At 42.6% G+C, this 26,908-nt stretch overlaps 4 protein-coding genes and 1 long non-coding RNA gene across 7 annotated transcripts in view; all 5 read left to right on the forward strand.

Moving 5' to 3' along the window:
• Positions 1-580: 580 nt before the first annotated feature.
• On the forward strand, positions 581-3,254 carry LOC135377879 (disks large-associated protein 5-like). Of its 2 annotated transcripts, none has more exons than XM_064610609.1 (5): positions 581-1,060; positions 1,131-1,291; positions 1,352-1,450; positions 2,217-2,415; positions 2,834-3,254. In XM_064610609.1, the coding sequence occupies exons 1-5, from the start codon at positions 754-756 to the stop codon at positions 2,953-2,955; spliced, it is 888 nt and encodes a 295-aa protein (XP_064466679.1). In that variant the 5' UTR covers positions 581-753; the 3' UTR covers positions 2,956-3,254. The 2 variants fall into 2 exon arrangements, with proteins under 2 accessions (XP_064466679.1, XP_064466680.1); XM_064610610.1 differs by having other exon boundaries at positions 2,217-2,354; positions 2,834-2,932.
• Positions 3,255-4,913: 1,659 nt separating this feature from the next.
• LOC135398009 (uncharacterized) lies at positions 4,914-7,212 on the forward strand. Its single transcript, XM_064629466.1, has 2 exons — positions 4,914-7,061; positions 7,176-7,212. Exon 1 carries the CDS (start codon positions 5,173-5,175, stop codon positions 7,000-7,002), a length of 1,830 nt encoding a protein of 609 aa, XP_064485536.1. The 5' UTR covers positions 4,914-5,172; the 3' UTR covers positions 7,003-7,061; positions 7,176-7,212.
• Positions 7,213-8,538: 1,326 nt separating this feature from the next.
• LOC135398021 (uncharacterized) lies at positions 8,539-10,316 on the forward strand. Its single transcript, XR_010423957.1, has 3 exons — positions 8,539-8,704; positions 9,269-9,329; positions 9,738-10,316. It is a non-coding gene; the product is annotated as an uncharacterized LOC135398021 (long non-coding RNA).
• A 1,457-nt stretch (positions 10,317-11,773) lies between these two features.
• LOC135377880 (guanine nucleotide exchange factor MSS4 homolog) lies at positions 11,774-17,863 on the forward strand. Of its 2 annotated transcripts, none has more exons than XM_064610613.1 (3): positions 11,774-12,053; positions 14,461-14,697; positions 17,015-17,863. In XM_064610613.1, the coding sequence occupies exons 2-3, from the start codon at positions 14,464-14,466 to the stop codon at positions 17,249-17,251; spliced, it is 471 nt and encodes a 156-aa protein (XP_064466683.1). In that variant the 5' UTR covers positions 11,774-12,053; positions 14,461-14,463; the 3' UTR covers positions 17,252-17,863. The 2 variants fall into 2 exon arrangements, with proteins under 2 accessions (XP_064466683.1, XP_064466682.1); XM_064610612.1 differs by lacking the exon at positions 11,774-12,053 and adding an exon at positions 12,070-12,115.
• Positions 17,864-19,130: 1,267 nt separating this feature from the next.
• Positions 19,131-26,908, forward strand: part of LOC135377881 (RAB11-binding protein RELCH homolog) — a 37,298-nt gene continuing 29,520 nt past the window's right edge. Inside the window, exons 1-5 of the mRNA XM_064610614.1 lie at positions 19,131-19,511; positions 22,000-22,089; positions 22,164-22,235; positions 23,264-23,430; positions 25,113-25,304. Coding sequence (XP_064466684.1) covers positions 19,226-19,511; positions 22,000-22,089; positions 22,164-22,235; positions 23,264-23,430; positions 25,113-25,304 — 807 coding nt within the window. The 5' untranslated portion in view covers positions 19,131-19,225. The remainder of the gene's footprint in view (positions 19,512-21,999; positions 22,090-22,163; positions 22,236-23,263; positions 23,431-25,112; positions 25,305-26,908) is intronic.

Below are 26,908 nucleotides of genomic sequence, written 5' to 3' on the forward strand. Positions count from 1 at the left end.
TATGTTTGATTCTATCACATGTGTGGGCTGGAATTCCTTTTTAACAGCATTCTTAACAGCACGGGCAGCTATGGCTGAAAACTGCAGGTACCTGTAAATTGAGTGAATTAAATTGTCATGTGCACCTGGGATCTGGTAAGCGATGGGTACCCTTCAAGGGAATTATTCTACAGACAATTATGTCCCGTGTACTAAGCGCGACAAATGCGCGTTTATTACTTAGTCAACATTGTGCAACCGTTTAGCAGCTCAATTCAGCTTTCTGCGATCTAAATGATAATGTGGTTTAGCAAGTATACAGCTCCATTCAAGGGCACCTTAAGTTCGCAACAGAAATATCAAACCGCATATTAATAATGCACATACGTAAGTCCAGCTGCTCGCCAGTAAGTCATGCTGTTGAATCGTGGAAGTACTGCGGGATATTAATGTCTCAGATAAATGCGATCAAATCGCAAATAACCTAGGCTGAAATTGAGCAGCACGCACGGCTGAGAACCAGCGAGAGCGAGACAAGCGAACTTTGTAGCCCTCACAAACGTGTCGCTGGTGTCGCCGTGTCGCTACTGACCACAGGCACAGGACCACAGCTCTGTGCAAACAGCAATCTAGAAACTTTTAAGAAAAATCAGTAGTCTATGTTTTCTTTCGCTTCGTGATTTCTTATATCACGTATCAAGTTTCAAACAACCAAAGTTTCTAAAGGTTACGTTTACTGCTACTGATACTGGCAAATGGTGCGCAGATAGCGCGATGACGTGCATCACGCCATTATTTTGGCGGCAAAGTATAAAACGGCCATATTTAACTTCTTTTTTCACTGGTGAAGCGGGTGCATGTAGTCGGCATTGTGAGCAGTATTTGTATCACTTGTTGTGTGTTTTCGAGGTAGATCGTTACGTTGATAGTGTGCCCCTTCATTCGTGGATAATCCTATTCTGTTTGTCAAGAATGACACAGTATTTTCGGGAGCTTCTTAGCACTGAAACGGAGAGGCTGTCGGGTTTGTGTCAGCACTGGGAAGCCATCTCGAAATGTAGCACTGAACTCAACGACGAAGGTTCGTTGAGCGCACATACCATTGTCTGAACTAGCAGCTTATTATGTCGAATTCTGATTTTTTTCTTTAGTGCAGGGTCATATTCGTGCCGCTGTCGGTCAAGCGGGACTGCTGATAAACAAGAAATTTAAGCAATTTGACGGCCTGATATACAACTGCGAGAACGACATCGGAGAAAAGAAAACAACATGTGCAGACTTGCAGGGCTTTTGGGATATGATATACTTTCAGGTATCAGGCCCGAAATATTATATCAGGCCGCTTCTTGGTAACCTCCTAATGTTTTCGCAGGTTGAAGATGTGAATAGAAAATTTCACCATCTCAGTAAACTGCAGAGTGAAGGGTGGGCTGCAGAGGAGAACACACAGGTGACAAAGAAAGCCTTAAAAGTAGGTTCAACGTGTATTAGGGTGTCCCTATGAATTCATTGAATAGCACGAGTTTTCACACAGTATTTAACTGTACTTGAAAGTGGAGCATATGTAAGGGAAGGGTGCCATAGAACAAAGGCTTGCACATCTACGCATGACATTACTGCACATAGAATTGTGCACGACGATTGTCATAGCTAGCATTCATGGTTTGAGGAATTCCGAACAAGGACATATTGGATGAAGACATGGCGAAGAACAGGCCAAGATGAACGTGCTATCTCATCCTGTTCTTCGCTGTTTCTTCGTTTAATATGTCCTTGTTCTGAACTTCTCCAACTCGAGGCGATGCTACAGTTGTCGCAATTACTTCAGTTTTCTTGCATGCTGTTTCTATGTTCTATGGCTAGCATGTGTCCATGGGGGCATTCAGTAAAATTTTTGCTTCCATCTCTATTGTTGCTGCAACACACACACGAAAAAAAAGGTAATCTAGGTTGACACAGAGGTCCCAATGAGGCCGAACAGCTATACAGTACAGACAACGTTTGAGTGATAAATATACAGGGATTTCCCTCCCCCCTAAAAAAACAATTCTGGCTAAAAGCAGCAAATATGGGCTTCACCCCCCCCAGGGGAATGAAAATCTTGGGAATATCCCGGTAAATATACATATATATATTGTCCTTCTGATTTTTGAAGAGTCATCCATGCATGTAATCTTGGGTTATGTGACTTTATCGTGAAGCATTTTGGAGTTACATACTATGCTATGTCACATTAGCAGCGACCAAAAGCAGTGAAGAAATCTGCGCCGATGTGTGAAGCCCAGAAAGTGCGGAGGCCAACTGTGCGTCAATGGCTAGCAGAAGCTAAAGCCCACAAGGCCACCAGGGAGCAGGGTGAAGGAGACGAAGAGAACGTAAGGGTGTTTGATGCGCCCGTGTTCTTTACAGTCTCTAGCCCATTACGTGCAAAATGTGGTGAGACCTTCTTTTATTTTGGGGTGTTGGCCCGAGTGCATGCCTAACAAAGTCAGAGAATGCTGCATGACAATATTCAAGGAGAGTTCAGAGGTAGATCAACATTGTGAAGCATTGGCTGTGCATGTTAAACCAGTGCATTAAGGTCATCTTGTTTGACAGATTTTGGTGACATAGAATTGCCACGTAATACCCCCATTTGGAGCCTTTGATGTTGACATAGAATTGCTACGTAATACCCCCATTTGGAGCCTTTGATGTAGTGTTCAATAACTTAAGATAGTTGGCAAAGAAAACCAAATTCTTCTACCAGCTCTAACAGAAATTCAATTAATTGACATACAGCAGCTATTCTTGTAAGTTTGCAGCAAGAACTGTTATGAGCTTGTGTCGTAACAATGGCATTTCCTCTTTCCAGATGAGCACATAGTTCTGAGGACCCCAAAAAGTGCACAGAAAACCCCAAAGCACAACAAGGACTTGACTCCTTTGATGAAAGTTACATGTTCAGCTAAGCGTGCTCTCAACATGCACAACTGATATATTTTTAAGCATTTTATTATGTATTCCGAAGCATTTTGAACTTTGTCAAGCGCATGATCAAGTACATCCCTATTAAATTCAAAATTTAACACTCCTATTGTTACACTTTTCTTCACAAGTATGTATGTACAAGAATATACAGTCATTCTTTGGCTCTGACTGACTTTTGTTTTGCAGCAGCATGTTTCCGAGCATTCCAAGGATGTGTGGTGACCTTTTTGCAGCAGTATATGTCAGAGAGTAACCATTATTTTGGATGCTCAAACAAAAAAAGGAAAAATAAAAAGTTGACAACAGATATAACTGGACGGTATCATTTCCTTGAGCTTGAGGAGGTGGTAGGAACAGAGAGACAAAACACAAGTAGAGTCTAGTCCTGTCTACTTGTACATGCTCTGCTCAAAGATAACTGACTGTGCGGTGAAATTTGAACAAGATCTAGCATAATGTTTTGATAATCAGATTGCGAAACGGAAAGCACGCGCCAGAAAACTGGGTGATGTGTTACTGTGCGGGGTGGCGAGTCAAAGCAACCATCACTGAAGGTTGGGACTAGCGTGACACGATCTGGAATTGTGGCAAATGAACAACCGTAAAGAAGTTTAATACCAGCCATTGCGAAGTTCATAACTTGGATCACGACCTACTCTATACTAGAGGCCAGGCGATCCTCTATGGGAGAGACTGGCCATGGGTTAGTTACGTTAGTGACCGCTGCAAGCGCCACATAGCATTATTGGGGCTAGGCCTCCATGTATTACACCAGGCCTGAAAGCTCCCAAGAAAAAGCTGTGCCGCACTTAGTTCGTTTACCTGCCACATTGGCGCTCCCTACATGGCCCAAAAGGCTGCTAAGCAGACCGCGATCCGCAATGAGGAACGACTATTACTACACCGTCACCTTCGCTCGTTGTTGCTCGTGGTACAGCATGCAGCAGCATTCTCCACGGATTGTGGCGGTTGTGTGCTCTACTCCCGAATGAATTACTGTCATCGTGTGCTTGAATAAACGTCTATCTAGAAAGCTTTTGACCAAGAACATTGATTTGAGTTAGCAATGTAGACAACAACGAGAATTGGCCGAGGCAGAGGTCATTTGGGGATGAACCGTCGGCACGCACACTCGGCGCACTAGCAGACGATGCTAGCAGACGACAATCATCGTTATCACATAAGTTCAGTCATACTCGCTTGTAAAAGTTGTTAAATTACAGTAATTTCTAGATTTAAACTTTTCAAAACCGAGACTGCGAAACCACTGGCTTTGCCTTCTAACGAAATACTCTTGGAGTTGGAAATACATTTTTCGCAGAAGATCATTTCCAAAAGCTTGATGTTGATCAACGCTTTGTGGTTCCCAAACTGACTTATACTTTAATGTGGCAACGGTTCATTGCTGCATTAAGGCGTGTGGCTCCAGAAATGACAGAAGAAGAGACTGTAGCGAGAAATGTTCGTATCATGAGTTTCCTGCGGATCAGGCGTTATACGAGGCATGGAGGCGAGCAATACCGGAGCGCGGTAGGTATATGTTAACTTTGTGATTCTTTAATTGTGATGCCTTTGGAGGGTGTAAAATGTAATGTAACCTCCTTGGGCTATTACACCTAATAAAAATAGCATGAACGAATGAGAAAATACAAAAGAGAAACTGATGTTCTGAGCTGGAACACATAGAAGGGACAGATACAAACAAAGCCTCAAATTGCCTAAGAAATCAACGATGAAAGATGAAAGTCACTGAAAAGGTTAGCCAGCTGTAGGGATCGAACCCACATCTTCTTTATTACTGGATTCGGTAATCCAGAAGATGTGGGTTCGATCCCTACAGCTGGCTAACCTTTTCAGTGACTTTCATCTTTCATCGGAGAAAATACAAAGTTCGATATCGTCTTGGAATTTTAAACAGTGTATAGGGACGAGCGCTGGAGATCGCGAGTGGCGTATGCGCTGCGAGATCGAAATCTAGGAAGTTTTGCTTTGTACACGGCGTATATTTTTGTACTGGTAGTCAAATGTGCAAAACTGCATATCCTTCTAGGAGCGGAGTGGAGGCCAAGTGAGCACGATAGAGTCTGTTCAAGGCACTTTCTAGAAAGTGATTACAAAGAAGGTAGGAGAAGGAATCTGAAACGTGGTGCGATCCCCTCTGTTTTTCCCGATAAGCGACAGAAGCTCGACGATCTTACGCCGATATCTGCTGAACAGGCACCCATGGGAATTGAAACAGATGACGTAACGTCACTGGACCCAGCGAATGACTCGTCTACAGGCCAGACAGATGAAGGAAGGGCTGAAACACAGCATGACTGCTTGAGACCTACCGCTAATATGTTTGAGGGTACCTCCCACACAGGGACAAGCGTCACCGTCCAGACGAACGTAGTCTCTAGACATATTTACTCAAAGTTTGGAAAACTAAAATCGTCGATCCAGAATTGCAGGCGCAATACCGCCACCGTAGAGAGATTAAAGAGGCAGAAGAACGCCTTGAAGCGCAAGCTTGATCGATATGAGGAAATGTACAATCTAAACAAAATCGAAAACGACATGGCAGAAGGTTCGGAAAGAGCAGCGTTTTTGATAGACCAGTTGCGAAATTATAGCAAAAAATCACCCAGGTGGTCAGAGACGACAATTCGCCACAGCATCTTATGGAGCAGCAGGTCGCCTAGTAGTTACGCTCTGCAACTATCATCCAATGCACTAAAACTCCCCACAAGACCCACACTGAAAAAGTACATTGGGCCGACAACCGCCGACTCAGTAACGGAGCTCATGGTCACCAGGCTCAAGAGCGAAGCTGAAGGCTTGAAAGATGAGGAAAAACTGGGATCTCTTCTCATGGACGAAATGGCCATCAAGGAGTGCATCCTCTACGACAGGGCCGGTGACCAGCTGACTGGATTTGCCAACTACAACGCCTCAAAATCAGCAGGACTTGAAGGGGAGGTTGCAAATAGACTCCTGTGCTTTTTGTTCTTGGGTTTAAGTACCCGTTACCGTTTACCAGTGGGCTTTTACTTCACCAAAGGGCTCCAAAGCCCCCAACTGCGCACCCTTATTTTGGAAATAATGAAGCGCGTCGAAGAAGCGGGATTCATCGTGGTCCGCCTAGTTGCAGACAACCACAAGACAAATGTAAACGCATTTTCATTGCTATGCGGAGGCGAGGACAAGCCCTCTATTCAACACCCATTTGACCCGCAGAGGAAGCTGTTCATAGCCTATGACCATTGTCACATAGTAAAAAACATTCGATCCCAGTTCTTATCGGATGACAAAAATTTCCAGGTAGAACGTCAGAATGTGTCATCCAAGTTCTTAAAAGACCTTGCTGACATCCAGGAAACGTCAGGTGACATCATCACTCCAGTACGCTGCTTGACAAGAAAACACCTTTTCCCAAATAATCTAGAAAAAATGAATGTTAAGCGAGCAGTCCACATTTTTTCCCCAGAAGTTGTAGCAGCCTTGGAATGGCTACAGCAATATGGACAACAGTACGGCATTGGGTGCTTCAAAGACGCTGCTGCGACTGTCAAGTTCATGAAGATGATCGGGGAGTGGTTCCAAATTCTTAACATAAAAAATCCAACTCACAGCATCCACTCCAACAGCACAGCATCAGCAGCCTTTTTCAATGTTGGAGATGAACGATTAAGGTGGCTGGAAGAAGACTTCTTATCTTACATTGAGACCTGGCGAGCGTCCTGTACGCACCCACGAAGACAGTTTCTAACGAATGAAACTTACAGGGCCTTGAAACTTACTACCCTGTCCACTGTCGGCTGTGTAAAGTACCTGTTAAAAGCCGGCTTTCACTTGACGAGGAAATTTTCAAGCGACGAGATCGAAATCCTCTTTTCTGCCATGAGGCGCATGGCTGGCAGCAACGACCAGACAAGTGCTGCAAGTGTCCTCTCATCATTACAGAGAATTCTTGTCACAGGGTTGGTGAAGCCATCACAAAACGCAAACGTTGTGACGAGTGAAAATTCTGCAATGTGCACTCCATCCTTGAGACCACTTCCGAAGCCTTGACTCCCGAAGCCTACGTTCCAAGATACCAGAAGAACTGTCAAGTCTGGAACGAGGCACATGTAAGCTGAACTTTTATTGCATAATCCAAAGGATATTTAAAAAAAGAGAGGACTGGTGGACCCTATATGGAGGACGTGCTGCTCCAGGTAAATAATTTTTGTTGTTTATTGCAGTTGCGCCACCTCCTGGATTGAAAGCGGCAGCAATGTCCGTTATGGCTGGATACCTTGTTCGCACATTGAAGGACAACCTAGAGTGTGACAAGTGCTGCTCTATGCTTGAGGCTCCAAGAACAGACGCGCCTATGAATGGCATTATTCGTAGGTTAGACAGGGGCGGGCTCACCTATCCGACGCCAAACTTCGTTGGACTAATTTATCTACTGCACAACGTCACTGTAGAGTCACTGAAATACTTAGAAGTAAAGCCGCGACTGATGTGCGCTGTCCGGGAGGCTTTCTTGCCACATCTCGCAAGGAACCCTATCTTGCAGTCCACGGATTCAGCAGACCATGCACACGGTCTCGCGAACTTAATATTAACCAAATTTCTGCGCCCCTTTCTTTCGAACAAAGCTCAGCAACTCACAAATAAAAAGGACGTGTTCCGGCAGTTTTATTCCAAACCACTCTTGCGCAAGACGATCAAGTTGAACTAATGGGAGTAGTTATCTTACACAACTTGGAATATGTGCATCATACCATTGAAGTAATGTAAATATTGCAATCGTACGTATGTATTTATGTATATAGTTACTGCAACTGCTTTCTCAATGTTTATGTGTATAAAGTTGAAGTACTTATAATTTTGCCCTGATGCTGATCTCCATTTCTATCGAAAAATAAAAATGCACACAAAACCGTATCTCCGACGAGCTTCGGCTTAGCGAAATGAAGTATCCACTAAAACAGACACAACCCAAGAGGACGACGTCCCCACTGGAAGTCTCTCGCAATAAGATTTTCAAATGCCGTTCCCGCACCAGTTATCCTACCGTCTCGTCACACGAGAAAAAAGACAGAAAAAAGAGCTGAGTTTGAGGCACCGTGGCTTGAGGTATGAAAATAATAAAAATAAAGAAACCTTCTTTCCTTTTCCTGCAAAACGTCCCTCCACAAGCGAAATCGATTCACCTGAAACAAGCAAAAAATTGTGTACATGTATTGTTCAGAAATTCTCATGTACGCGAGGTATAGCCCCGTCCTTCTTCCGGGTAGGCACACAACATCGACAACGAATCATCAAACCAAACCATTGCCGTTGACGTCCACCCCCCCACCCACATACACACACAGACACACACCACATTCGACTTCCCCATGGACTTCCCGAACACACAACTGTGCCGAAATTCGCGAAGCTCCGAAACTTGGCAAGGTCCCAATAGCATCGCTATCCTGGGCCATGTAAGTAGCGCCATATGGCAGGTAAGTGAACTAAGTCCGGCACACGCTTTCAATGGGGAAATCGCGAAGCTTTCAGGCCTGGTGTAATACATGGAGGCCTAGATTGGGGAGAGGGAATACTGGGAACACTGATCTCGATTGTAAAAGGCTGGATCGCGGATAGGGAGCGCGAGCGTGAAGAAACCGGCCGCCATCTTACGGTGCCCACAACAGTCGCCGCAGCGATCATGGCAACTTCTTGCAATTACGGTCGTACCAACCGTACTGGCAAGGTTACAGGGCCTAAATTTATACAAGTGAGTCACTCTTTATCGAGGAATAAATAGCCGTTCATTCTGTATATTTAGTTGACCATTATGAAGTGTTTTTTTGCCCAAAACGAGCACTGGATGCAGGTTGCTTGTTCGCTCTTCCGACGTTCAATCGAGCACACTTGCATTTTACCCAGCGGCAAATACAGTTTGAGTGCATAATATGCTTGAAAGAACACGTTACACTACACAGGTAGTGTTGTCATCAATATATGTGCAAGCACTCGAGTGTTTTTTTGCATGCATTGCTAGCATGGTACGGTGTTCTCTGCGGAAGCAAGTGCCACATTCATTTCTTTGAATTACCTTCGCGCACAAGTTCGGTATTACGTCATAATGAGACCACGATTGTCACCTTTTTTCATGTATTGGTATTGTTTTGTGCCTTGGTTTGATTTGTGACAAAGAATCCTACGTAACGGTGGTGTGGCGCGACTTGAATAACGCCTTTGTCTGAGCTGTATCGTCAGCTTGTTACGATAGTAATAATTTGTAGCGTGTCGTGCTATTTGAAGCAGTTTTTAAGGCAAAAGTGGTCTCTCAATACAGGTTTCGTCATGAGGGCTACCCAGTGAATAATCTGCGTAGTGTGATACGGCTGGGTGTACAGGTAAGTATCACGTTCCTCATCCACTGGTTTCTACTTTACAGGAAGGAACAACCTCAGTGCACGCACTGTGGTTAGCCTCTCTCAATTTTGCATATTTTCTTACATGTTCACATCAGAAACACACCTTACACTTTAGGCTCCTTCACCCAGCAATATAATAATTAGAGATTATAATTCTTTTTAGAAGAGTTCCCCATATTCTTTTTAGAATAGTTTTTAATCTTTTTAATTTTTAGAAGATACAGGGATTGTAAACCATGTTTTAAACTGATGTTTTAACATTTGTCCAATGCATTTATTAAACAACATATTCATTTTTAACTGGTTGCACCCAAACCAATGTTCTGATGTATTATTTCCTTTGTTGTCGATGCACCATAAAAATTGGAATAATCATCATCAATGCAGGTTACTTCACAGCTGCCTCGACATACTCAAGAAATGGGTGCAGAACCTGCGTAATGCCCACAAACTTTGATTACCACAGCACCTCCAGAAAGTATGTGTCACATGGGATTTTTAAATGTATTCACAGTATATAATACCTTGTATTAACTGTTGTAGATCTAAGCCGTCTCTACAGTACACTCTCAGAAATTAAAACCGTGAGAACCGTGATAATTGTTTCAGTTAATAGGCATGCACATATATGCTATAAGAAGAAAATTATTTCTTGAGAATGCACTTCTCTGGCTACTGGTGTTGTTTACATCTACTGTTGATCACATTCATTTATCACATATTATATTCTTATATATATTATTATATTAACACATATTTGATCACATTAAATTCAAAATTCATCATATATAAGAAAATACCAGGAGGGAAGTTGCTATTCATTGCTCATTCTAACCTAAAATTGGGTGCTACAAATTTAGAGAGAGTACCTGTCCATTGTCATTCCTAAAATATATATTGTCATTGTAGCAAGGTCATAAAACAATAAATGTAGTCTTTTGTGACCTCCCTGCACGTTCATTGTATCCTGAAACGCATAAGTGCAAGAAATAAATGTTGAACTTGAATAAACTTCATGTTGTATAAACTTGATATAAAATGTTGAATAATATAATGTATGATATAAAATGTTGAACAAACTTGAACTTGTATATTCTCTTTACTCACCATCAGTGACCTTCTTTACAAAAGCATATCGTGTTAGATTTTTTTTTGTTTACGTTTCACAGACGGGGCACACGAGGGCCAAAATGACAAAATCACAACTGTTTCAAGCTCCAAATCGTCCTGCTGCAATTATCCTGTTGCAGACCATACGTGTGTAGTGCAAGAAGGCTCTTGCACATCAAAGTGTAAGATGGGAGTCACAGTTAATGCAAAGTGGTTCCTATGAGAGACTTCGATGCTGAACAAAATTGTGCAAACTGCGGAAGGTGCCATAGAAGATATTCAGAAAGCATGTCTGGTCTCACAACGGTGCTACGACGCTCTCTTTTAGATGACGATGATACTCATTGGAGTTTCAGATGTGCAGCTGCATTTTTTCGAACGTGCTCCACATAACAAGCATGACAAAGTCAGCACTGGATAGCAGGCCCCCGTTCCTAAGCAGCTTTGCTCACGCTGCAGTTGTATTCAGCAAAAGCATGTGAGTACTCAAGAAGGACATTCAGTTTGGCACAACCGCGCCTGCAAATAATCAGAACAAATGAAGGAAGAAACAAACATAGAAGGGCTGTACTTCAAAAAGAGGTAAATCTTGTGTCTCAAGGAGGTGTTACCACTTTTAAGTAACTTAATTGATTAAGCTTACATCACTACCTCATTAACTGTCCTAACGAGCGTGTTCTAATTGCGTGAAGCAATTAGATCACGCTCACAACGTATTTGGGCTGCTTCGGTGTGTCCATATTTGCGAGGCAAAGCACCGCAGTCGTTCACTGAAAGACACTTTCTGCGGCGGTGCTTGATATAAATCATACGAAACCGACACACGGCTAAAACAACGGCTGTGATTCTACAGAACGATCTCTTTCTGCCATGCGAGTATATCCTTTCCCGGACCGTTCTTTATGGAACAATTTTTGTCCAGAACGCAGCGCGGGATATTACATACATGGTGGTTATTACCCTCACATCGTTTCTTGTTGAAATATTGGCTGGGAAACGTACTCTAGTACAATCCCCAGCGCTGCACTGCTGTGAAGTTCTAGTTTCGGAATGCAAAACATAACGTAATTAAGAATCGAACGGCAGGACACCTGTGAAACACTGTTAGGGTACATCAGTACACTGGCACCTTACAAAATTGTGTGATGACAAGCAACGATCAACGCCTGCAGCGCTATAAATACTCACAATCTCCGTTGCCTCCCATTGTTTTCTATGGGCGCACACTGCGCTTTAGGGCCTCCCAACATGGCGGCCCGAATGCACGCCTCTCCCCCGCGAGCCCCTCTCCCATGCGCCATCCAGCCTTTATAGATAGAGATCAGTGACTGGGAATACCACCGAATCACACTGTCACCCTTGCCACCGTCTTTAGTCTGCTACACAGGAGGACAAGAGATACACAGGCTATATATATATATATATATATATATATAAAGTATATATAAAAAGACAGCGACGCCTCGCGAAAACGCGACCTGTTATCCTATTTTACAATTCTTTTCTCATCAATCTATGCCTACATTTCGCTTGTGCTATCCCGTGAGATACGTGTTCTGATCGAAAAGGCGGGATTAGGCGAATCTGAACCCGGTAAGTGATAGCAGGAAGGGTTCTTGGATTGCCCGTTTGCTTCCGAAAATATGCTCTCTGATGTATGTATAAATGTATAACATAGTCCTGGGACTTTATGAAACGATTTTTAGCCGTCTTCGTTGTTGATAAAACGATATGCTATGACAACGAAGTTGTCGATATGCTAGAGCAACTCAATACTGTGTGCATTGTACTGCGATTTCGGCGCATTTTTAAAGCAAAATTAATCCACATATCGACCACTCTGGTCCTGGTGTCGCTTTTGCGCGACATAAAGCCACGAATGAAAGGTTGTCGCGAAGCTATTCCCACCTCACTGTGATCCTGAATGACTTCGCTTATAGGAAACCAGTATAAGAATAGCTAGGCTGCTACATTGACCTAATGCCTATGAAGAAAAGCAAAAAGAACAAAGAGAACTCTCTTGTTAAACTGAGCATTGGTGGAAGCTATGTTCTGGCATAGAGGTATTGAAACCAGTCTATTACAGTTGATTTTTTTTGACAATTTTTTACATTTTGATTTCTCAATACCTGGATTATAATGCACACCTTTATGAAAATGTTGTATGTGGACCAACATAAAAAATATCCGCCAACTCCTGTGAAACTGTGGGACACAATGACTTTACACAGTAGCGGGTGTTCCTGTAGTTCAGAAGAACTCTATGAGAAATGTAAGGTTAAACAAAGCTATCAAATCAAAGGTCAGCAATGTGATGCCATCCACTTCAAAGAAATAAGGCGAATTGCTTGCCATGTTTTTGGGCATGTTATCGTGAACGCCTTCCAATCTACTACAGCTTGGTAATAATGTGCATGAAGGGAAACTTATTGTTGCGCAGCTAACATATTGCACTATACACACAACTAGTGAGATGTGCAGCCCGTAGGCGCCAACTGCGGGGGGGCACGGGGGCCTTTGCCCCCCCCGGAACATGAACTAGGGGGGGCGCCGCCTCCCCCGGGAAGTCCCGCTAAGAGGCTGACACCAACCTTTCGGGCCCGGCCCGCCCGGGTCAAAAGAGCGAAGAGGCACCAACCCAAAAATGCATCTTGCAATTTGTAAAATATATATCCGCCCACCATACTCATTATCACAGTAGAAGGTGAGGCGAAGAAACACAGAGGATGACATAACACATAGCCTGAATTTCGCCCAAAGCAATCAGATCAATGAAACGAAGCAGTTGGAAAGGTACCAGCAGCTGCCAGTGAGGTGTAACGGTAGGATCTTCGGAACGCATACCCATTTCATTGACCACATTCATTAGAGAGTTTTAGCAGACCGTTGATAACGTGGCTAGCGTCTCACCGTATCAACCGGAACCAATCAGTGGATAAGATTCTGAGTCACGCACGTGTGCGATTGGTTCCGATAGAGACGATAACTTTATCAACGGTATACTAAAACTCACTATTATATTGCGCGCATTTCGGGTCAAACACCAAGGATTCAATACATTTTGTTCTTTTTGCACCCACACTCTTAAAAATGAACTTCACCACATAGCACTCTCCTAGCCAACCATCATCCCGAATGACAACGTTCTCGCCCCTGATTTGTTGAAAACGGGAGGCGGAGCCTATTTTGTGCCATTATGCACGGCACAAAATAGGCTCCGCCTCCCGTTTTCAGCAAATCTAGGGCGAGAACGTTGTCATTCGGGATGATGGTTGGCTAGGAGTGTGCTATGCGGTGAAGCTCATTTTTAAGAGTGCAGTTTTCAAAGGCGTAATGCCTTCAGTTGTGCACATGTTCACTGTTTACGTTCTCTCTGTTTTTTCTCGTTTTGTTTTTTCTGTTCTTCCTTCCTCTTATTTCTATTCCAGTTCTGCATACATCATAGGATCCCGCCAGAGTGTGTGATTCTTCAGCTTTGGTTTTGTGTTCTTCATTGATCTTTTCCTTTTCTTTTCTTCTCTTTGTTTTTTTATTTTCTTTGCCTCTTTTGACTTACCCATTTCACTTTTTTTTGGAATAACAAGCCGACATCCATCTGGCTTACCTTTCCTCTCTTTTTTTTTCTTCATAAACATATTCATTCCCCCCCCGCCAAAGTACTTATTTCGCGGTGCGCCCTTGCCCCCTCCGGGAAAATGAAAACTCTCCGCCTCTGGTGCAGCCTGTAATTGGATAGATGTGGTAATTATGAGATATGCAATGCAGTTATTCATGGTTTGTTACACTTCTATATAAACCATGACGAACTGAGGAGATGTATCATCAGCGTCAAAGGGCAAATATATTGTGCCAGGCTCACATTCAACTACATAAACTTAAATAACTGTAAACAAGCACATGAAGCTGTGTTACAGTCAGTTCTTGAAATTGAAGCTACCAGGCAGCAACTCTTAAAGTTATTTTTTGAAAGTTGTTTATTATGTTTTGTTGTTTTTTGTAGGGTATGGATGACAGTCAAAGACTAAGCAGTGGCACCGTTTTTTCATCGAAGTCAACTTCGAATGGAAATGCGTCAGAAAATGCCAACCCCCTGAACATCAGCAAAGGCAGTGGAGAATATCATGGACAAGCCAAGGACAAGTTAATTGAAAATGGAAAGAATAAAGTCCACATTGAGTGCAGGTTTTGCTCCTCAAGAATACTGAATGCTGGGATGTCCAAGTTTGTGGAAACAGAGGTAAAATTGATGCTTAGTGTTTTATGCACTTCAATATGTTTTATAAGCTCTGTGACTTAATACTTCATCCAAGGCACATGGTGGTCTTGCTGTGTTATTTAAAGGACTGTATGTATGACATTCTCCAACTTAATAGTAGTACACAGCCTTCATGGAAAGTAAATTTGCCAGAGCAGTTTCATATCCACTCAGCCATCCATACTTTACTAACACATCTGCTGCGTATCCAGTGAACAGTTGCAACATTGAAAAAGCCATCAATGAGATGAATGGCACCTGTCAGAAACATAATAGAGTCAATACATTAAATTGAGCTAGTCTGTGCCTTGTGTAGTGTTGTGCTTGTTCAACATCAAGGGACATGATAAATGCTTGACGTGGCTTCGCTTATACGACTTCTAGGCATAGCTTGGTAAATTACTTCTATTTGGTAATGAAATTACATTCAATACTCTAACTCAAATGTAACACATTATTTGAATAATCACTTTGGAGTAAAAGTAATGACATTACAAAGCATAACCTTACAGCCTCAGTATCATCAAGTAGCAACTTTTTTTTTTTTGCCTGTCAAGCAAGAAAACCACATTCTAGAAAACAAACATAAAACTATAGATTATTATTGGTGATAGCTGTTTATTGAAAACTACCTTCCCCAATAGAATTGAATAGAATTCTAGAGTAAAAGAAGCTGATTCTCAAAATGGCTATCAAAAATATTTTTTGTCATGTTAGTTAATGTTATATTGATGCAGGTGATGGTAGCAGCATGTTGATGAATATCTCAATCTGAGGGAAGATATGCATGATGGACAGCTCTCTTGGTGTTGTTAGCTTAACAGCTAGAATCCCTCTGTCCCTCCCTCCCCTGGCCTTGGTTGATTAGTTGGTAGTGTGTCCGTCCCACAACCTACTAGATTATAACGACCATGTCATAGGCACCCCTTCCCAGCGCCGCATTTGGAAGCTAGCGGTGGCGCTACTCATCGGCCCGGCTATTGCTTCCTCAATTTCTGCAATACTTTGTACTTCAGCTTACCTTAGTATTTTTGTACAAGCGGTGGATGTCCCAAGAGAGATGCTTCTTTCTAAAATTGATTATCATCATCATCATTCTACGCGTCTTCATAGGAGCTGTTGCTGTCGTCTGCTACGGTAGTCGTACGTCCGCTTCTGCGTGTTCAAAATTCAAATTTCCATTGTCCAATCATGGTGTAGATATCGCGGGCCGATGAGTAGTGCGACTAGCGGATTGTGCGGACGGGCTTCTCGTAGGGGTTGCCGATTGTGACATCGTCGTTATAATCTAGTAGGTCGTGGTCCGTCCACTGATCCGAAGGTTGTGGGTTTGGTCCCGGCCGAGGACTCCAGCAACTTTGTGCCAGGATACAAGTTGCTTAGACGCGCTGTCTTCTGTGAGGAACACTAAATACGGTGTGCTATATGCTGAGCTTTTGGCACACGTTAAAGTGTAGGAGAGCGAAATTAATCCACAGACCTACCACTGTGGCATCTTTCATGATCATGGTTGTCTCGCGACGTAAGCAACGAAATATCAATGCTCTCTCCCTCTCCCTTGCACACACAATACGATGAAGAGCTTCCACGAAGACAAAGATGTAGCTGTGAATTATTAAAAAATTATGAATCAGATAAAGAACGAATGATATTATTTCAAACAAGTTATGAATTAAATTTTTGTAGTTAATAAGTATGCAAAGGCTAAAAAAACTATAAGAACCGTAAGAACTATATAAACGAAGCATAAAATGCTACCAAATAGTTACAAAATATCAAATTGCGATGGGTAACAATTCCATTACCAACAGGTACATACATAAGTAATTCTTAGCTGCAGCTGTAGGATGGTATAGAATACATCCTGCATCTCATAAAAAGGAAAAAAGTAAAGAAGCTGTTAAAAAATCATGACATCAAAGCAGCTAGTTGTTGTTGTTTTCCCCCCGAGAATCTACAAGAGAATAAAGTGCTAGTGAAAGAACTTTGCTCACATGTGAGTTTGGAGAAATTTTATTACATGCCTCAAGAGGGTTCTGATCCCACACACTCCTATGTTCCTTGCTCACCTACGGGAATCCTTTGCCAGATGGAGCTCTTATGTAGAATACATTTGTTCACAATAGCATTTGTTGCTATGTTTTAACATATTTCCATTTGTGCAGTATGAATCTTGTTGCTTGTACGCTGTTGAATCATAGGTAATCTCCACTGCTGGTCTCTGCATAATCATATAGCTAACGAAATAATGTTTGCTTAAGTAATCCGTAGCACTTTTAATAACCCTTTTTTGCTGCAGTGTACTCTTCCACCATTAGATGGAAGAGCTGGAGAAACATCAGAGACAGCAGAAGAACAGCTGAGAGAATTCTGGTCTGTCGAGGACATCTACACTTTTGAGAATATTGGCTTCAGCAACACTGTGGGCAAAACAAAGTACCTCACGTGCGCCGACTGTGATCGTGGTCCTGTTGGTTGGCACAACCTAGAGACAAGAAAGTCCTTTGTGGCACTCTCCCGGGTACATCATCTCTGATTCCAGTGGTCATGGCAAGCCATACTGTTTTTCTGTCAGCAGCAAAATGCTGTTAGAGAAGCAGCGTTGACTTTAACTTGGAGCTTTCGCCTCTTCTTAACAACACAGATTGTATATATCCAAATACATCAGTACAATTCGTGATGCAGAGTATTAAGTTGCTCAGAACTGTTTATCTGGTAAATGTATTTTCACTGCACTCTTTAATGCCACCCGTACAACAACAGTTAATGCTGATAACCCAGTGATTTCTGAAGATTGTGCAAACTGGGACGACAACAAAGTGTAGTACCTTTGTCCTTGTTAAATTCTAGGAGCATGAAAACACCTCTTCCATGTAAAATGCCGGCATTGCTGGATGTGTACTGGCTTGTTTGTTTGTGCATACAATTCTACTGCATATAAGCTGCTCCCCTATAACCTTGCTAAAACAACAACATAAAAAAAAGAAGGATTGCAAAACATGTGGCTGTGGACGTCCTTTGTCATTTCCAGAAGCACCACAAGCAAGGGATTTGTCGTAATGTGATGTATAGCTGCTCATGAATATGTTGGCATCAGCTGACAAACATGTATCGCATAAATAGTAAAGGACTTCACGTTTGTCTCATAGTTGCTATTTTCTTCTTTCTTGACAGGTGTGGCAAGAAATACTCATTGTGTTATAATGAGGGCTACGAATTGTGCATAGCGCTCTGGCTATAGCTGCTTAATGCTCAGTGTTGTGTGTTTTGTCCTCGTGTGTCCCGCAGGTTTTTAGTGCTCTTAACATCATGGATTCAATCTACCGACAAGCCTAAAAAGGATGTTTTAGTGAATTGTGCATAAATGCACATTTTTACAAGGGACAGCATTTGTGTGCAGACCCACCTTAGAGTGCAAATTGCATGTTCAGGAAGTGCACTTGAATTCATATTTTTGTAATTTTCTTAAATGCATCATATTTGTACTTGTATGAGCATATTGTCTCAATTTCCAAGTGAAAGCTTGCAAAATGTAACTTTTCACTGTGATTTTGTGCACATAAACATCTATACAAGTGTGAAAAACACGGCGAACAATGTTGTGCCCAAGGTTGTTCATCGGTACTAATGTACCAACATAAGGCCCATGTTATGAAATGTCACCACGTCTCATAGGCAATTAGCATGCTCGCAAACGAAGCCATTTCAATTATTTGGGGGTGGAAAGGGTGTGCTGCTGAAATCCCTGATACCACAGGAACCTGCACCCATAACGAGCGCACGTTTTCAGTTGAGGGAACTATTCCTGCAAGCCTAGCACGCAAGCCTTTTTGGAAAGTTACTCTTTTTTAACTATGAGAATTGTGTAAGAAGTCGAAGTGTCCAGAGGAAAGTTGTAAAATGGAGGTTATTCCTTTCATTGGCCTCTACTGTTTTGACACTGTGGCAAGGGTGCATCCAGCACTTTACTTTGGTGGGGGTGGCATTTCTCTCTCGAAGCACGTAGGAATGGGGGACAGGGGGGAAACCTAATGTTCAACCTATATTGGTTGGTTGGTTGGTTGGTTGGGGGGGGGGGGGGGGGGGAGGCGATTGCGATAGCCCCCGCATCTGCCATTGCATTGAGGATCAGGACTATGGTCTATAATCCTGGATTTCCATTGAAGATGGGACTGACTGGATGGGACTGACTTTTCCTAGCCAAACTGTGAGTCAGGTAGAGATTCCTCCTCTAATAAACAGTGGAGATGATTGCAGTTGTGCGATCTACTTTTCTGATACAATTCCAAAGACGAAAAAAAAAAAAAAAAAACTGTGCAATATTGTTGTCACGCGACGTAAACAAAACTTTATCACACATTTACGCGTTGCGCAATGTCGTTCACTTTTCTTGTTCGTACTGTTGACGCCGCCGCTGGTGGCAAAGCGCAAAGCGGCAAAGCCAAAGCCAGCATGACGCCACAGCCCACAGCCGCACTGCTATCGGCGCACAGGTCTACGCAGTTTGAACATGGCTGGTAGTTTGAATTCTGGATGTTTGGAATGTGCAGTTCCAAATTCATCTTCACAGCAAGTTACATTTTCCACCACTGCCGAGCTAGAAAGCGTGCACGACGTGACTATTGACAAAATTGCAGCCAAGTTGTTGAAAGAGAACTTTATTTTAACAGCTTTAGAATTACACACAGAACTCCTCGAAAGTGGAAAGGAACTCCCTCGATTAAGAGACTATTTTTCAAACCCTGGCAATTTCGAGAAGCATGCACACACAGCAGCAGATGTGTCACCAGTATTGCGTACGTATGATACTTGAGTTGATGAGTTCAGTTGACGCGTAGATAAAGTTGAATACTCGAATGAACGACTTGTTTCTGGTAAGATGCCGAACCAATTGAAACCATCGAGAACATGCGTTGGAAAGCTACAGTACGATACCTATTGAGTTTGTTGACACAAAGAAGTCGTTTTGGTGAAAGTCATAGAACTCGCGTGTAACATATAGGCTTCAGTGTGCCCGTCCCAGTATCAATACTGAAGATATTCAGGAGTATACATATAGAACGCCACGTATTTTTTTTTTTTTTACTTTGTTCAGGCAGATATGCCTTGTAAACAAGCAAACCAATCCATCAACTTTTTGTTGACATTTTGTATACATTTATGAGCACTTTTGGTATGCAACTTGCAAAGCTAAGCACACGATTCTTTGGACAGGTCCCAAACATTCCTATTGTGTGCTTTGCACTTAAACTTGCTGAGGAGGTGGCCCTGACCAATACAGGATGTTTTATTATGAACGAGCATGCATTTCAAATAGGATACTCAATTTTAATATAAACAATTAATCCTTCTTTGTTTCTCAAGAAACCAATAGCAATATAAACTCTTCATACTGTTGTCGTATTGCTTTCTCTGGCTGTCTGATCTTACTTTTCACATACAAGAGGACGTTTACTTTCTACTTGTAGTACCCGTGCTCCTGCTTTGAAGCATTCCGGTTATTACCCAGCTATGAGGCTTCACATAATATTTTTTTCTTTTCACAAAAAGCCACAAAAGAAAATGAACTATGGAGTGCACCCTAACCAGTGGTGCACAATCTCAACTGCACATCACATAGAATGGCAAAAGTATAAGGAGGGCCGTACAGTGCAAGTCAGAAATGCAGTAGCCCATCAAGAACAAGAGGGTCATCAGGCGACAGGGAATGACGTTAGAATAGCAGCTGTCTTCAATTCGTCGAAAAGTGCACAGGGCAGTGTAAGGGAGTGTACATACAGTGCACGACAGCTGTTGCCCTCATGTAAGGCATACTATAGCCCAATTGAATAGAGAAATGAAAGACTCATCGTTTGTCACAGACATCCGCATGTCATCTAAACTTTTTGAGTGACCGCTTTTGTATTAATTTACTCGAGGAGCAACAACTATCTTAAAAAAACTAATTGCTAGTATGTACCAGATCGACAATACGGCATCGTCAACAACCTCAACTACCCTATACACGTTGTCTGCTCTACGGTGCGCAAAAGGTTGCACAGACATCGGAGGAGGTACAGCATTTTCGTGACCTCGTGCTGCACTGCTGTGGCAATTTTCCCAATCGAATGGCCGAGCGTAGTGCATAGGCTGCACCTCCTCTGAATCGAATACAGGAACTTGCACTGCTTGCGCTAGTTCACGAAGTGCAGCCCAGTCAAAGACAGCCAATGTTGCTGCTGCTGCCCATATGGGCAACGGGATCAAGAGATGTTCCATGTTTCTGAGAACCAATAGAAATACGAATGTGAACATATTCGGCACAACTGTGCCTGGTTGAGTAAGGCATAAGAGGATGAACGTGGCTCCAACCAAGGTTAGCTCAGAACAGAGGGTCCCAACGTTTCCAATAGAAATAACAGAGGCCCTTACTGCTCTGACATTGTTGTTCGCAGTGGCAGTATAGGGTGTATTCACATGACGCCAAATGAACTTGTTTGCCACCATATTGGTGGTGACTTTTTCGGCGCAGCTGCCGAGATTATCTAGCGTTTGCTGCAAAACAAAGCCTAGAATGGTGTTTTGAAATCTGGTCGCATCCATCTCCTTCTGCTATCCCGAAGACATTGTTGTTCTCATGTTTCCTTTTACAAAAACTATGGTTGCCGCATTGAAAAATTGCGGAGTTTGTCATCGTTCAATGCCATTACCACGAAAAGCGGCCACCAGTGGGAGGAGCTACCTACGTTCCTGACTTATGTTCCTGACTGATAAGACGCTGTTAAATGGGTTGAAGCACATTGCACTTCCGGAGAGTATGGCGTCTCAACCTTGAATAAGTTTGGGTGCTTTGAGAGTTTCTCATCCAGCTCAACATACTATGTATTCAAATTAAAGTATTACTTGTCTACACACCTGGGTTTTAACTTTGCATTTGTTTTGCATTTAAGTTATACTTCTGTACAGTATGCATAGAGCTGAAGTATGTTGGTTGTGATTCTAGCAACTATTCTCTGGCATGATGCAGGTAGGGATTGTTTGTGTGATGCAGGCAGGTGTGTGACACCACAGTTTTTGGAGGTTGGGAAGTCGGGCCCTCCCGCAGGAGTGACATTTTACTTCTCTGCTGCTTTTACAATCGGGGTTTCAAAAATTTTGGGGGACCACTAGACTCCCCCATGTACGGTGATGTGGTGCTTATTGGCTTGTTCAAGATTTAAAACAAAAATTAAAATGATAAACATGACAGCAGCATGCTACTGGCTGAGACATTTTGTGCTTTGGTATTATTTGTGCATGATACAGCAAGGACCTCCAGTGTGCAGACTTTTGACTCTCTGGACTTTGCAAGATATTCAGATGATGGCGAAAAGCAGTTCGACGAGAGGGTTGCAGGTATGTTGTAACAAACTACGTCTGCCACTCTCAGGTCGTTTCTTACTCTTGTGAACTTTGTGTCCTCATTTCAGTATTAGAATTTGAGCTTCGAAAAGCTCGGGAAACAATTAAGAATCTCAGAGCAAACCTTACAATAGTTACGGGTAAGTGAACTTGATTAAATACCGCTTATGTAACTGTGATAGATTGTGTTAAAAAGACCATGATCATGCATGTCCTGTAAGGTTTGGCAAAAGATGGCTCTTTCCATGGCTCTGTTTGGTTTCTGTTTTGAAATGATAAATATAGAATGCATCTCATCATGCCATGCAATGAGCCACCTGATTAGCACCTATCGTGTTGTTACGGAGTGTCATCAACGAAACTCTTTCCCCCATGGTGTTCTGAGGTGAAGTCCGAAAGAATCTAGAGAGCATGCTGATATGAGTGTTCATTGTTCAACTGTAAAAACGTGATATTCATCACCACAACCAAGAATGAAAAACTTATGGAGGAGGCTCACACTGCTCCTTTAATGCTTTAAATGCACTGTTTATGAGGCATACAAAAAAAAAAACTTGTGGTCCAGTTTGTATTGTTAGGATTGTATTGTACTAGGTTATTGGTTTGTATTGTTTTGGTGTGCTAGGTATGTCTCCAGGGTCAGCGAGAGAAATTACGGGCGCCGGGGATGGGTCATGCCCGGCCCCCTCCTCACGTCTCGATAACACAGTCCAAGTATTCTTTGTATGATTACGACAGGCCTTGGGTCCTGCGGGCCCCAATGGCACCATCCCCGGCTGCCCCACCCTCTCGCTGGCCCTGTGTATCTCGAGTAGCAGCTGAACCATGTCAAAATTCAGATGGAGTAGACAACAGCAGAGATAGTGGGTGAGAAGAAAAATGCCACTATTATGTGCCATGAGCAGCAGTCTTTCTTGACATGCATTGAATGTGCTAAAATATTAGATATCCAGAGCACTGATTCAATCCAGAATGTGCCAAAGCGACTGACACTTTTGACATGGATTGACTGTGGCATCATTTTCACTGACAGAACGAGTTTTAAATCAGAGGCATGGTTCTCTGCCTGTTCTGCATCATATGTTCTGTGATACATTGTGACTCAGGGTTTTTTTTTTTCAGATTCTCACCTCCTGATATATTCTTAAGCATATATTTTATTACGCAGAATCTGAACCTAACACACCAGATGAGGGCACCGAAAACATAGCAGTATCAGATGATCCCGTGCGGCCACATGAGCGCCGAGCACTCAATTTCCTCGTCAATGAGTACTTGCTCAAGAATAACTACAAACTGACGTCAATCACATTCTCTGATGAAAACGAAGACCAGGTATGTGCACTAGTGACTTGGAAGACAAATGTACCATTGTCTCAAAACATGCAGCGCCTTCGTGGCATAATTGGCAACTAAATTGAAAGAGACGTGGAAAAAGTAGTAGGAATAAAATTTCTAAAATAAAAGGGAAGTGTCTTGCAGCAGAGTTGTTGTGCTTATGTGTTTCATGATCTGCATGGAATATAGTTAGGGAGTGACTTTTTCGGGTTAAACCCGATTCCGCCCAGTTATTCCCCCCCGAAATGACCTCCGACCAATTCGGGTTAAACCCGATTTCTCCCCGATTTCCAGTCACTATGAAATCCTAAAGTGACATTTCCACTGAAGACGAACAAACGTTGCCACGTGTAACACATGTAAGAATGGGTCACTTACGTTCCCAGCAATACACCCATGTGTGTCAACACTGTCTATGCCTTTGGTGATTACCGCTGGAAGGTCACGCTCCCGTTAAAAAAAAAAGAAAAAAAAGAGAGAGAGAGAGAGATTAGGAAAGGGCTTAATAGACAAGAGGAGAAACAAAAACCACCCGAAGGCACAATTATCGCCCGATTTCTCCCGGAATTACAGATTTAAAAATAGCGTCCGATTTTTACCCCCCGAATCTGAGAAAGGCATTTAACCCGAAAAAGTCACTCCCTAAATATAGTGCACTTGATTTAAATTGTACATGGTGTCTCACCTAACGTGAAAAAAAATAAGAAATAAAAATAATAATAAAGTCGCATTAAAAAATTACTTGTCTGAACACTACGCTATTACTATCTCGGTAAAGATTTTGCCAGGACTTCTGAGGACTTTTATCAAATTTAATTTGCGAGAAATTGAATTTTCCCAATTGAACTCTGAAATTTGCCAAGTTAACCTCGTTTTTTTTACGAAAACAGTAAGCGCATGCATGATTTAGCCCATTATATTGCAAAATACATTCACTACCACAATGGTAAGAGCCAGAAAAAAAAATTGCAAAAACCGTCGTTACGATGCATGCAAAGTGTCTGCCAAGCTCAGATCTCCGAAAGAAGCGATGTGAGGAGGCCATGTACCTGCTCCTTCACTTTTCCATTTACAAACTTGTGCTGATAACGGGAGCATAGCTGCAAAGCAAACTTATCTAAAATGAGAGCGAGGAGGAAACATGAAGGGGAGGATGACCAAACTCTTCCGGCGCAGCTTGCATTACCTTGACGGACAACTGAACTCTGCCGATAATTTGGGCCCCTCTAAATGACAGTTTTTGCGGACTTTTGTCACTTATTATCAGAGAAGCAAGGGACGTATTTTGCAATGCAATGGGATAAATCTGATGTGCGCTTTCTGTTTCTGTAAAAAAACGTGAGGTTGAGTTGACAAATTTCGGAGATTAATTGGGAAAATTCAATTTCAATTTCTTTCTTGGGAAATCTGATAACAGTGCTCAGAAGTCTTGGCAAAATCTCCCACAAGATAAATAGCGTTGTCCCCATAGTGTTCAGACAAAGTAGATTTTTTCATAGGATTTTTTTTTCTTTTTCACATTAGGTGAAATACCCTGTATATTCATTGATGTGGTGCTACAGTAATGTTGTAAAGGTTATATGCTTCATGTGTTGCCCTTGAATTGCTTCATGCTCTACATGAAAGATACTTAATTTTAAGCTATACATTCATTGAAGTCTTTTGTATTTCTTCCTTAGGACTTTGAAGATTGGGATGATGTTGGTCTGAACATTCCTAAACCTCCTGATTTGCCTCACCTGTACCGCAATTACAGCAGGCACATGCACCTTTGGAATGAGTTAACAGATGCTCAAGTGCAGACAGACAACTCTTGTGACCTTGAAAGTGAGCAGATCATCTCTTCTCTGGAGGCCAGAAATATTGAACTGGTATAATATTCTTTTTATTTCTTCGAATTATAAGTTGTCATTTGACAGAATGTTCCTGATAGGTTCACACTCTGGCAGAGATGCTAACGAATCTTTTTTTCAGTTCTATAAATTCTAATTTTTTCCAGCTGTCCAATTCTTGTTTTGCCCTTCGGGAATAAGTAGATGCTCTGTAACAGATGACCAGGAGAAAAAAATTTAAATGAGTTACTGTCGATGGGGGAAGCTATTGTGACATACTGCAGTAGCGGAAAGTAGTCTGACGTGTACTGGACAAATGAGTTGCAAGTGCTTTGCAAGATATGCCTACTACATGATAAGGACCATGTGATGAATATTTGCAAAATGCTTGTGATGGATGGTTGAAAAATACCACAAACTGTTTGCATTGCCAGAGGGCAATGTTGGAATGTTGTTGAAAACAGTTTACCGCACAAGCCAGAGAGAAGGAAAGCACATGGGCTGTGTGCTTCCTCCCTGGTATCACTTCCCTCCTCTCTGGCTTGTGCTGGCTGCAAAAGTGCTGGGTGTGAGGCTGACTGGAAAATGGTGTATACCCAGCAGAATTCACTAATAATGTTTGAATTAACATTATCAGTCAACATTTCCTGTCAAAATCACCTGAAATTCGAAAAAGGTGCCACGTGGCACCTTGTATATGTACGTTGTATGGCTATATATATATATATATATATATATAAAATGAAAAAAATAGCCGGAGCTTTTTGGCTGCACGTATAGCATATGTTTGTAACTCAAACGTCGCCATGCCAGTACTGGACAGCTGTTTCGGCCTTGTTGGGCCTCATCAACAGTACGCAGGCAGGCAACGTTTGAGTGGATGGCGTCAGAAGGTCACGTAACACGTGATTCCTCCCGTCAGGGTGAGATAACTCACTCACTGAAAGCCCAGTGCAAAGCCAGTGAAGTATAAAATGAAAAAAATAGCCGGAGCTCTTTGGCTGCACATATAGCATATGTTTGTAATTTTTTTCATTTTAAACTTCACTGGCTTTGCACTGGGCTTTCAGTGAGTGAGTTATCTCACCCTGACGGGAGGAATCACGTGTTACGTGACCTTCTGACGCCATCCACTCAAACGTTGCCTGCCTGCGTACTGTTGACGAGGCCCAACAAGGCCGAAACAGCTGTCCAGTACTGGCATGGCGACGTTTGAGTTACAAACATATGCTATACGTGCAGCCAAAGAGCTCCGGCTATTTTTTTTTCATTTTATACTTCACTGGCTTTGCACTGGGCTTTCAGTGAGTGAGTTATCTCACCCTGACGTGAGGAATCACGCGTTACGTGACCTTCTGACGCCATCCACTCAAACGTTGCCTGCCTGCGTACTGTTGATGGGGCCCAACAAGGCCGAAACAGCTGTCCAGTACTGGCATGGCGACGTTTGAGTTAGAAACATATGCTATACGTGCAGCCAAAGAGCTCCGGCTATTTTTTTCATTTTATACTTCACTGGCTTTGCACTGGGCTTTCAGTGAGTGAGTTATCTCACCCTGACGGGAGGAATCACGTGTTACGTGACCTTCTGACGCCATCCACTCAAACGTTGCCTGCCTGCGTACTGTTGATGAGGCCCAACA

This window comes from Ornithodoros turicata, chromosome 1 (genome assembly GCF_037126465.1).
Source record: "Ornithodoros turicata isolate Travis chromosome 1, ASM3712646v1, whole genome shotgun sequence".
Taxonomy (NCBI): domain Eukaryota; kingdom Metazoa; phylum Arthropoda; class Arachnida; order Ixodida; family Argasidae; genus Ornithodoros; species Ornithodoros turicata.

Excerpts from the sequence above, each read along its gene's own strand:
- LOC135377879 (XM_064610609.1), top strand. The coding sequence starts at position 754 with ATGACGTGCATCACGCCATTATTTTGGCGGCAAAGTATAAAACGGCCA. Across the intron at positions 1,061-1,130 it reads CACTGAACTCAACGACGAAG|TGCAGGGTCATATTCGTGCC; the intron begins GTTCGTTGAGCG and ends TTTTTTCTTTAG. Across the intron at positions 1,292-1,351 it reads GGGATATGATATACTTTCAG|GTTGAAGATGTGAATAGAAA; the intron begins GTATCAGGCCCG and ends ATGTTTTCGCAG.
- LOC135398009 (XM_064629466.1), top strand. The coding sequence starts at position 5,173 with ATGGGAATTGAAACAGATGACGTAACGTCACTGGACCCAGCGAATGAC.
- LOC135377880 (XM_064610612.1), top strand. Across the intron at positions 14,698-17,014 it reads CCAAGTTTGTGGAAACAGAG|TGTACTCTTCCACCATTAGA; the intron begins GTAAAATTGATG and ends TTTTTGCTGCAG.